The sequence below is a fragment of the Berghia stephanieae genome, chromosome 7 (genome assembly GCF_034508935.2).
Source record: "Berghia stephanieae isolate SIO BIC M18660-M18661 chromosome 7, UCSD_Bste_1.3, whole genome shotgun sequence".
Taxonomy (NCBI): Eukaryota; Metazoa; Mollusca; class Gastropoda; order Nudibranchia; family Aeolidiidae; genus Berghia; species Berghia stephanieae.
In genome coordinates this window covers 3032970-3045469 of record NC_088366.1, presented here as the reverse complement: position 1 = coordinate 3045469, position 12500 = coordinate 3032970, and the positions used below count along the sequence as shown (strand labels likewise).

Sequence of the window (12500 nt, the reverse complement as noted above, 5' to 3'; positions counted from 1 at the left end):
TGAACAAATAACTGAAATGGGACAAACAAATTTATAATATTGTGGCAGGCAAAAGCAAATCGTACCCTTGGCTACCTGAGATGAACCTGTACCAGTGCCCACCCCCCCCCCTCGCACTAGGTAAAAAAAAACCCACACATACAAGGCTTTAGTCAAAATACATGTGCATATTATGGGACCCTTTTCAGAAGGCGACATCAAGTAAAAAAGAACAGACTACTCCAACAAAACAGCAATAATTCTACAACAATATTAAAATAAATGAACTGGACATTCACAAGAAATTATTACAGGAGTAAGTTCACAATTCCAATACATATGAAAACAGTTCCTTCCCAAGAACCACCAACAAATGGAACACTCTCCTATAAGAAGTCCTAGATATTACCAACGATAGCAAATAAATTTGATCAACTATTAAACATTTATTTTGCAACTCAATGATATTCCTAGTGTACGATCCTACAGCCAAGTACCTTCAGGGGTACCCGCCATAAGAAAAAGTATACTCCAGACCTCACCCTCGTTACGAAAGGCGCGAACGGTGAACCGCTGCAGGTGAAGCGAACAGTCCTCTTGGACTTTCCGCATAGCCAGCACAGGCGGTTCTTGTCGGAGCGAGGGTGACAATACCGAGGGTGCAGTCTCTCCCACTTTGCAGATGGAACTTCAGGAAGGCTGACTGGGAGGAATTCAGTTCCTATATCGAGCAAGTTTGCCCTGCCATTCCTCCCAAGTCCGAGAATATAACCAGATTTAGCAGGCTACTGGTTAAGAGCGCTCAACGTTCTATTCCACGGGGCAAACGGAAATTCTACACCCCTTGCTGGACAGCAGAGTCAGAAGAGCTGTACAAAGAGTACCATTAGACTCAGTTCCAGGACGTAGCCGATAGACTACTTCAGTCTCTGGCAGAGGAAAGGAAGCAACGTTGGCAGGAGACCGTGGAAAATCTCGACTTTACACACTCCAGCCGCCACGCTTGGCGTCTGATAAAGAAATTGGACCCGGACCGGAATTACGCGAAGGCTGCACCGGACTCGAGAAGTGGGTGCAGCCATTAGCAATGTAAAGAACGGCAAAGCAGCAGGGATAGATGGTGTATATCCCGATATGGTGACGCATCTGGACCCCAGGGCACGGGCCTTGCTGGCAGAGGCAATGTCCGACGTCCTTGCAAAAGGAAAGCTTCCATAAGTGTGAAAGCATTCAAAGATAGTTGCCATCCTGAAGCCAGGGAAACCGGCGAAGGAGGCCGACAGTTACAGACCCATATCTCTGCTGAGCTGTCTTTACAAATTGTTGGAGCGTGTTCTATTAAACCGATGGGGGCCGGTCCTAGACGCTGCCCTGCCACCCGAGCAGGCGGGCTTCAGGGAAGGGAGGTGCACCGCGGAGCAGGTCAGTGCCCTTACAGAGCATATTGAGCATGGGTTCGAAAGAAAACAGCAAACAGGTACTGTCTTTATAGACCTATCAGCGGCATACGATACGGTCTGGTGCGAAGGGTTGATGCTCAAACTTGCAAAAATCATAAGGTGCAAAAAGACCTTGAAGTTGCTCTCTTCGATCCTAGGGGAAAGACAATTCCACGTCGCGCTGGGAGACGTCACGAGCAAAGTAAGGAAATTCAAGAATGGGGTCCCTCAGGGGTAGGTACTTGCGCCAATGTTGTTTAACGTTTACATTAGCGATATGCCGAACACTTCCTCCCAGAGGCTGGGATACGCGGACGACTGGGCACTCGTTACTCAGAGTAAAGGGTGGACCCGTCTCGAGAGCGTACTCAGTGAGGACGTCACCAGACTCAAATTCTACTTCAACAAGTGGTACCTGAAGATGAACACTTCAAAAACCGTGGCCCCTGCATTTCACCTATGCAGTGCTTGGCACACCCGCAAACTGAATGTCCTAGTCGGGGACCAGCTACTCCCATATGAGCCGCATCCAAAATATTTAGGGGTGACGTTGGATCGCAGCCTTACCTATCGGGTGCATCTCGAAGGAGTTGCCCGGAAGATAGAGAAGCGGAATAGTCTTCTGAGGAAGCTGGCGGGATCGACTTGGGGCGCTAGCCAAGCGCTCCTGAGAACGTCCGCCTTGGCACTATGCTATTCGACCGCGGAGTATTGCGCTCTAGTGTCGGGTAGAAGCAGAAACGTTGAGAAGGTGGATGTAAAACTTTGCAAGTCGATGCACATAGTGTCAGGAACGCTAGCAACAACTCCTAGAGAATGGGGCCCGATAATGGCAGCGATCCAGCCCCCCGATGTCCGGAGGGAGGCGATCACGGGAAACTGGCTGAGTAAGATCAAAGAGAGAGGGAATGGGGATACCCCTCTGATGCGCATAATGGACGGCGCCCCCGTTTCGAGCCGAAATAAGTCCCGACAACCCTTGTACGCAGAATCCCTGACTACGTCTAGAGCTGCACATACGAGATGGAAGTCGGTTTGGACGAATTCAATCCCTCGTGGGGGCGGGGACGTTACCTCCTCTAAGCTTGGTGAGAAGTTGACAGGCTTTGATACCAGTAAGAGGAGACACTGGGTGACTGTGAATCGGCTTCGTTCGAGGAGCTGCCTCACGGCCAGTGCGCTTCATCGGTGGGGTCTTATATCCTGTCCAACATGTATTGTCTGTGGGCAAGAACCTGAGACGGCATAGCATCTAGTCGAACGGTGTGTTGTGACGATGCTACCCGGCGGGTTTGCGACGGTGCAAGAATGCGGACCAGACTTTGCTGATTGGGTCGATCGTCATAACATAGTATTGTGAAAACCATAAGAGGCTGCTGCCTTTTGCCACTGCATTTCACGTCCTCCCATACGAGCGAATTCGAAATAGCTTGGTTCTAAACTAAGAAAATCGGTACTTTTTATTTTTCATGCTGGCTAGAACTTTTTCACATATCATGTAATCAGAATGTATCAAAGTCAAAACATGATCAGATTTATTATGTTTTGCACCTCTGGGTGCACTTTCATTCTCGTCGGAGAAGTATTTCATAAGGGTATCCGCCATTGTTCCAACAGTTACTAAGTTACTATGCGTCATTACGAGGGAAATGACGTCACGACTGTTGAAGCCTTTTGAGCAATCTCCTCTGTAATAAAAATACAGACATTTCAACACTATTAATATGAGTGATGACAACAGACAACACTTGGCCTTTTGCAATGGACTTTAGTAAAAACATAAGCAACAACATTTTGAGATATGGACATTTAAAGTGTTAAAAACAGATACCAATTCTACCTATCATCAACTCTGATTGATAACAAATCTTACCAGCTTGCCATTTAGCGCTAAAATCAAAGCATTTGAAGTCCTGTGATCTCGAACCGTGAAGTCTGATCGTCATGTTTGAGCCACAGGAAGTAAGAGAAACCCCGGTCTCGTTACCACTCCAGACACCTCGATTGACCATTGCGCCATCACCCATCAGATCAAATACCTGTTTCAATAACATAAAGAAAGTGAACTCTAACATAATTGGTGCCAAATACAAATTATTTCAAGGCAGGTTTCCAAGTTTAAATAAATGTTAAATGTCAAGGTCTCGAATTATATCTAAAACCAGCAAATTGTAAAACAAAAAGAGCGTTTAAGATTTGCTTGCTGAATAATTTAGTATGGCGACGAAGAATCACTCCGCTATGACATACAAGGGTAGACTGAAACGTTTTGAAGCGGTTCTTGTATTTTCGAAATTATATGAGATACGAAATTGACAAAAGTGTCATAACAAAGCTCAATTTGTGTTTCCTTTCTTAACTTTCAGCATAGTCACCGTCCCCATCCACACAGAGCCGCCATGGCTGCACCAGTTATTGCATCGCGTCTAAGAGGAATTCACATTGGAAGCTTCATTGCCATCGAGTCACCTCTGCCATCACTTTGCCATCATGGGTACTGCTGAATACCGAAATGCATCGAAATCTACCGAAATCGATGGAAGTCTGCCGACATCCACAAAAATCTATCGAAATCCACCGTAATATCCCGTCATCTACAGCCTAGCCTTGCAGTTACAGTGGAACCTCAGTTTAACAGTGATGGGGGGTACCAGCCTAAAACCCCTGTTATAATGGTACTGCTGAATATCAAATCCACCGAAATATACAGAAAGTCACAGAAATCTAGCGATATCCACCTAAATTTACTGAAATCCACCGAAATCCATCAAAATCTACAGAAATGAACCAGAGATTATGGGATGTGGGCACCAGTGAAGATTAAACCGAGATAAGATGGGAGGTTGGCACCAGTGGGGAATGAACCAGGAACTATAGGAGGTGGACACCAGTGGAGAGTAAACCCAGAACTGTGTGAGGTGGACACCAAGGGGTTGTGAACCAGAGACCATGGGAGCAAGGCACCAGTCGGAATTGAACGGGAGACTATGGGAGATGGGCATCAATCGGGAGTGAACCCCAAACTATATGAGGTGGGCACAGGTGGGGAATCAACCAGTAATTATGGGAAGTGGGAACCAGTGGAGAATAAACCGGAGACCATGGGAGGTAGGAACCATTGGGGATTAAACTAGATAGTATGGGAGGTGGGCACCATTTGGGAGTGACCAAAGACTATGGGAGGTGGGCACCAAAGTAGAGAGAAATCCGAACTGTGTGAGATGACCATCAGGGACAGTAAACCAGGGGCTATTGTAGGTGGGCACCAATAGGGGGTAGAGAGACTATAAGAAGACTATAAGAAGTGGACATCAATGAGAATTGAACCAGAGACTATGGGAGGTTGTTACCAGAGGGGAGTGAACCAGATACTATGGGAGGTGGGTATCAGTGGGGAGTGAACCTGATAGTTTTGGAAGCGGTCATCAGTAGAAATTGAACCAGAAAATTTGGGAGGTAGACACCAGTGGGGAGTGAACCAGAGACTATGGAAGATGGGCACCAGTGTGGAGTGAACCCAGAACAGTATGAGGTAGACACTAGGAGGAGTGAACCCGAAACTAATGGTGGGGGGGGGGGGGGCACCTGTTGAGAGTAAACCGGAGGGATGTGGGTACCTGTGGGGAGTGAATCCAGAACTATGTGACGTGGTCACCAGTGGGGATTGAACCAGAAACAATTGGGGGACGGGCACCAGTCGAGAGTAAACCGGAGTTTATGGGAGGCGGGCACCAGTGATGAGTGAACCAGAGACTAAGAGAGCAGGGCACCAGTTGGGATTGAACTCGAGACAATGGGAGGTGTGCACCTGTGGGGAGTGAACCAGAGACTATAAGATCAGGGCACCAATGGGGATTTAACAGGAGAATACGCAAGATGTGTACCGGTGGGGATTGAATCAGAGAATATTGGAGTTGGACACCCGTAGGGAGTGAACCAGATATTATGGGAGGTAGGCACCAGTGGGAAGTGAACCAGAAATTGTGGTGAACGTGAGACTTTGGGCGGTGCGCAAGAATGGAGAGTGAACTAGAGACTATGGGAGATATGACCAATAGGGAGTGAATTCAGAAATTTGTGAGATAGGCACCAGTGGGGAGTGAACCCATAACTGTCAGAGATGGACAACAGTGGGGAGGGAACCTGGAACACCCACCAATGGATGGGCACTGGTGGGAAGCGAACCGGAGACTATAAAAGATAGAGGCAAATTGAGTATAAACTCGGGACAATTGAGATTTAGACAGCAGTGAGAAGTAACCCGTAGACTACCTGAGATGGGCGCCTCTGGAGGGTGTATCCATGACTATGGAAGTTGGATGGCCAGGCTTACGGGATGTATACATACTGTTCTAGGTTCGCTCCTAGCTGGTGTCCGCTCCAGATAATCTCAGGTTTTCTCTCCACTGGATGTCTTTTTCCGTAAGACTGGGTTCAGTCCTAAGTAGTTTCCACATCTCACAGTCCCAGGTTAATTCCCTACTTATGTCCACCTCCATTGGTACCGGGTTAGTTCCTCACCGGTATCCATCTCTCATAGCCCTGGATTCACTCACTCTCTACTGGTATCCACCTCTCTGAGTCTCGGGTTCGCTCCCCACTGTTGTGCATCTTCCACATTCAAAGGTTTACTCCCTACTTATGTCCAACTCCCCTAGTTCCGGGTTCAATCCCCACTGGTGTCCACCTCTGAGTCCAAGGTTCACCCCAACTTGTGACCACCTCACTTAGATGTGGGGTTGCTCTCCACTGGGTGTCTTCTTCCTCAGAGTTCACTCCTTTTTAATACGCACATCTCACAGTCCCACCCCGCTTGTATCTCATACTATAAAGTCTTTTAATAATTTGCCATTGGTGCTCATCCCCATTGGTCCGGCTTCACTCGCCACTGGTGCCTAACTCACACAGTTCTGGGTTCACTCCGCATTGATCCTACCTCCCATACCCTCGGGTTCACTCAATATTCACTTGTATCCATATGTCTTAGACCCGGTTTCGCTCCTCATTGGTGTCCCAACTGATACTAACTCCTATTGTCACAGGTTCACTTCCCAATTATGTCCACATCCCATTCTCGTGAGTTCTCACCTCAGTGGTATCCAATTCCATAAGTCCCAAGTTCATTTCCCACTGATGCCCAGCTCCCATATTATCGGATTGACTCTCCACTGTTCACTACCTCCAATATTTTCTGCTTCAATTCCCACTGGTGTCCCCCTTTAATAGTTCTGGGTTTACTACCGACAGATACCCACCTACATAATAGTTTCCAGTCCAAACCCCACTGGTGCCCTGCTCCAATAGTCTCTGGTTCACTCCTCCCTGATATCCAGCTCACACAGTTCTGGGTTCACCACTATTACTGCCCACCTCCCGTAGTCTCAGGTTCACTCCCCACTGTTGCCCACCTCATGTAATCCAAGCTTGACGGATGCCAACATCACACATTTCTGGATTCACTCTCCAGTGGGGTCCACCCCCTATAGTCCTGGATTCATACCCGGCTAATACTCACCTCCCATATTCCCCAGCTCAATCCCCATTGGTGACCACCTCCCAAAATTACTTTGTCAAAAAGAAAAATAAGACCGTGGCACCAAACATCCCTGCAATGCACCTAGTTATACAACATGCCAGCTATATTCACAGTAGCGCTATCTACGACAAATCGATCGTGACATACAAGACATGACAGTTAGGTGGAAATTCTCAGAACTGAAAGGACACACTTCAATGTGATATCTGTCCACAAACCTCCACCAACGCCATTCATGTGGCCAGATACATTCACCACTAGTAAGAAACCAATGATTGTGATAGGTGACTTTAACAGCCACAGCACGAAATGGGGATGTAATGATAACAACGAAGCTGGAAATACTTTTGGGGAATGGGCTGACCAATATAATCTGACACTCGTCCATGACCCAAAAGACAAACTATCATTTTCAAGTGCTCGCTGGAGAAGAGGCTACAACCCAGACCTTCATTTTTCCTCCAGACATCTCCAAAACTTTCAGAAATCTGTCGGCAACCTCATAACAAAATTACAAATATATAATAATGTGAAATTGAATGGAAGCTTTAATTTAATTACAAAAAAGATCAAATGAACGTTTCAGATTTCCTCTTTATCGACAAAACAGGATGAATGAAACACCACAGATGAATGAGATGATGTGGTAGTGGCGTAGATGAATAAACAAAACATTGGTTGGCAGGAAATAGTATGCTCCTTTGTAAGGAAGCACGAATTAAAATAGAATACTAGATATTTAAGTGTGCAATTAATTAAATGAAAAGAGGGGAGGCGGGGAGGAACTGTATAATGCAATGTAGAAAGTGAAATATAAAAACGTGTAGACTGTTGTGGGAAAATAAATACAATGGAATTGAAAATAAATACAAAAAATAATAAATAAAGGATGTCGGTATAAGTCCATTAGTGGCAGCAGCAGTAGCAGAAGGAACGGTAAGTACTTTTATTATTATTATTACTATTATTATTATTATTATTATTATTATTATTATTATTATTATTATTATTATTATTTATTATTATTATATTATTATTATTATTAGTAGTAGTAGTAGTAGTAGTAGTAGTAGTAGTAGTAGCAGCAGTAGTAGTAGTAGTAGTAGTAGTCGTAGTAGTAGCAGTAGTATTAGTAGTAGTAGTAGTAGTAGTAGTAGTAGTAGTAGTAGTAGTAGTAGTAGTAGTAGCAGCAGCAGTAGTAGTAGTAGTAGTAGTAGTAGTAGTAGTAGTAGTAGTAGTAGTAGTAGCAGCAGTAGTAGTAGTAGTAGTAGTAGTAGTAGTAGTAGTAGTAGTAGTAGTAGTAGTAGTAGTAGTAGTAGTAGTAGTAGTAGTTGTAGTAGTCCCGTCTGTAGGCGATTAGCCGCGGTTTGTTGAATATATCCCTCGTTTCTACATGTTCCTGAAGAATCTGACGGTAGTTGGTTTTTAAAATTTTGATGACTTCCTTGTTGTGTGGATGATTGGTGATGACTAGGATAGGTCTGTCTGTTTTGCTGTCACTGTTGTCAACTGGTTTCATGGCAGCTTCTCTAGAGATGTGTTGGATTTTGTCAACCGCTTGTTTTAACATGGATTCATGATAATGACGGTTGCGGAAAAAGTCGAGCATTTTATCCTTCTCTACCGTGAAGTCCTCCTCATCCTGGCAGATTCGTCTTAGTCTTAGAAGCTGTGAAAATGGAATTGAATCCTTGTATTTGGTGGGATGTGAGGACGGGTAGAGAAAGTAGCTGTGACTGTCCGTTTCCTTGTAGTGGATAGACGTCTTGAGTCCACTTTGGGTGAGGGAAACTGCGATGTCCAGGAAGGCTCCGTGAGTGGTGGATATCTGATGAGTGTATTTTATTGCTGGATGGAAGTTGTTGAGGGCAATGATGAATTTGTTGAGTTGCATTTTAGTCATTTCGGTAACGTCGATGCAATCGTCGATATATCTTTTATAAAAAAGCTGGTTGGTGGCCATCGTAATTTAAACTCGAGGTGGCCCATGAATAAATTAGCGTATGATGGTCCCAAAGTGCCCATTTTGGTGCCCATGGCTACTCCCGAAATCTGATGAAAAAAATGGCCGATGAATTCAAAAGAGTTGAGAGACAAGATTAACACTGTAAGTAGAATGATAGCATCGGCGTTAAATTCGGGTACTGGGTGTCTGTCGATGAAGTATCGGATGGCTTGTAATCCGTCTTGATGGTGAATGGAGGTGTAAAGGCTATGGACGTCCCTCGTAAATATGAATCTATTGTCGGGTTGTGTGAAGCTGATGTCGCGGAATAAATGAAGGGTGTGATTAGTATCTTTGATATATATAAGATGTTGTCAAGGAAGAGAGAGATTTTTCTGTGGGGCAGGAAATGGCCGAAACGATGGGTCTTCCAGGGGGCAAATCCGTGGCATTTTTCATTTTGTGTATTTTAGGGAGCATGTAAAAACAGGGATTGCCGAGTTTGCTGGGTGCCAGAGTTAATATCTTGGAGTGATTGGGCACCAATGTGTCTTCGATAAGTGTGTTGATGGATTTGTGAACGATGTCGTTGTGTTTGATGGTGAGATCAGACGGAACCGATGCGTCTTCCTTCTTATAGGTTTCTGCATCACAGACGACAACCGCTCCCCCTTTATCCACCGATTTGAAGTGATGTCTTTTCTATTTCTGAGGGAGCGGATGGCGGAGAAGAACTGCCCTATGGAACTGAGCTCACCAGGAATGAATGGGTAACATTGAGCAGAGCACGGGCAAAACTTGGGAGAACAGCTGGAAGCATGAAAAAGTTAGGGCTGGCTGAGACTAGCTTATGTACATGAGGATGCCCAGAGAAGAAGATGGAGCACTTCCTTAAAGAATGCCAGGACGGGCCCAGCTGCACTGATCAGGATATAAAAGACTGCTCCCCAGATGCTGTGGAGTGGATTCGGTGTTGGAGCGCAAGCTATGAAGATGATGAGGATGACCACCTCCCAAAGTCACTGGTTCACTCCCCTCGTGTGTCCACCTCACACAGTTCCTGGTTCGCTGACCACTGCTCCCATATTATTTGCCTCACTCCCCACCGGTGCCTAACTCCCATATTATTTGGTTCAATTCCCACTGATGCCCACTTCACATAGTCTCTGATTCAATCTCCTTGGAGTGGATTTCGGTAAATTTCGATATTCATCAGTACCGCGTTATAGCATAATTTCGAGGCAAACAACCCAACTGGCTTAATTCACCATCTCTCTCTCTCTCTCTCTCTCTCTCTCTCTCTCTCTCTCTCTCTCACACACACTTTCTCTCTCTCTCTCTCTCTCTCTCTCTCTCTCTCTCTCCCTCCGCCCTCTGTCTCGTAGTAGTAATAGTAGTAGCGCAGCAAATAGTGTAGTAGTCAGTAGTAGTATATAGTAGTAGTAGCAGCAGCAGCAGCAGCAGTAGTAGGTAGTAGTAGTAGTAGTAGTAGTAGTAGTAGCAGTAGCAGCAGCCAGTATTAGTATAGTAGTAGTAGTAGTAGTAGTAGTAGTAGTAGTAGTAGTAGTAGTAGTAGTAGTAGTAGATAGTCGTCGTCGTCGTAGTAGTAGTAGTAGTAGTAGTAGTAGTAGTAGTAGTAGTAGTAGTAGTAGTAGTTAGTAGTCGTCGTCGGTCGTCGTCGTAGTAGTAGTAGTAGTAGTAGTAGTAGTAGGTAGTAGTAGTAGTAGTAGTAGTAGTAGTAGTAGTAGTAGTAGTAGTAGTAGTAGTAGTAGTAGTAGTAGTAGTAGTAGTAGTAGTAGTAGTAGTAGTAGTAGTAGTAGTAGTAGTAGTAGATTTTGATAATCAGCAGTACCGGCTATCACTGCCAAAATATGACCCCTTGAGGCATGTCTAATGTTTTAAGAAAGAGCAAGTCACTTGGAGCTAAATCAAAACTTTTAGGGGTGTTCTACTACTTTAAAACATTCTTACTCTTCCAATGTGATCATGCGTTTTTGTGAGCCACCATTAGTCACCATAAACACTTTTCAGTCGTTTATATGTTTTACGGGTGCTCATTCTCTCTGAATTAAGAAAGTCAATCACAGTACCTATTTTATTAAATAATTTTGTGTAATTTCTTGGATAGATATGATGGAGTAGAAGTTCTTACAAATAAGATAAATTAAAAAATAGCGGCTTAACAACATTGAGTGATCAAATAGAGAAATAAATTACGCAAATGTTAGTGTATCGTGTATATTGGTGAATTTTATTCAATCGGAAATATTCAAAAGGTGTCAAGACTTTTAGTCATGCCTATTAATTAATACAAATCATACTCCCTTTTATATTTTTGGCTCTGAAATTCAAATTGCTGTAACAGCAAAATTTAAGATTTTACATTTATAAAGAGTCTCAGAATCAGCACAAAAAAATTATTTTAAAAATTCCACCTCCTAAAGGTAGATGCACGTTGCATTGGTTCTTTGTGATTGAATCTGGTATTTCTTACATAGACAAAACCTTACGGTGTCTACCGCGGTTATTGTTTATGTCCATTTTTGTCTCTGAGTATCATTTTCTAACTATAATTAATTGGTCCGTCTACTGTGAAGGAAACAAAGATGTAGAAAAAGCTTATCAAGCATTACTTCGTCTACAGACGCTGGTTAGTAAAACTACGGCCATTAAAATAAAGGAAAGAAACAATATTATGTCACAGACACAACATTAACACTTAACCATTTTGGCTTAAGAATTATCTTTCTTTTAGCATGCAAAAAAAAAAACATTCGTTGAATACCTACTCGTTGTATTTATAAGGAATGTATATTATCACCATTTAGAAATTAGAATCTAGACTACCAATGTGGAAAACATTACAAATGAAATTAGAAAACAGATCATTTTTCAATCTTTCAAGTTAAGTAACTCTGTTCGGGGCAGTGCTTATATTTTTGATAACGACTTTGTGGCAGTGATGAAGTTGATCCGATGATCAGTATTAGTGACATGATGGCAGTTGAAGTGATGTTAGAGGATGATTAAAAAATTTAAATTATATTAAATTAAATTCCTTTGATTCATCTTATAGGTGAAATTTGTCTCTGGCGTCTAATCTAAGAGAAGACGGGAATAACCCATGCGTCAGTCGCAGTGCAGCGCCGACGATTGAGCTAGGGTGGGTGACCGAACTCGGTACCTTTCGGGTAAGAGGCAAAGACCGTATAGTTGAGCCACGCTGATGTTGTGATAATGTAGACAGTATTGGTGATGATTGTGTCAATGTGGGAGTGAATATGTCGTGTATCGGCGTTGTCTGTGATGATCAGAATTTTCCTTAATGGATGCATTAATTTACTCAGATTTTATTTGATCAAGTAAAAATTTTAACTTAAAGAACTAAGTTCATGTTATCACATATTTCTAAGACGATTGGCTACAAACTGAGACCAGATCATTTTTGATATATCACAATTCATATGTTGAAGAAATAAACTGCACAATAGGATTCAATAGTCGTAACGTCACTTCCTTCCTAATGACGCATGGTAACTAAGTAACACTGGCTCTAAACTATCGGAACAATGGCGGACGCCCGTATGAACTATTTCCCCCG

At 43.7% G+C, this 12500-nt stretch overlaps 1 protein-coding gene across 1 annotated transcript in view; it reads right to left on the bottom strand.

Annotated features, from left to right (window-relative positions):
• The window catches only part of LOC144976356 (membrane frizzled-related protein-like), a 6549-nt gene extending 3096 nt beyond the window's left edge, over positions 1-3453 (bottom strand). The window contains exon 1 of the mRNA XM_078920609.1: positions 3292-3453. Within this exon, the coding sequence (XP_078776735.1) occupies positions 3292-3445 (154 nt within the window). The 5' untranslated portion in view covers positions 3446-3453. The remainder of the gene's footprint in view (positions 1-3291) is intronic.
• Between the last annotated feature and the right edge of the window lie 9047 nt (positions 3454-12500).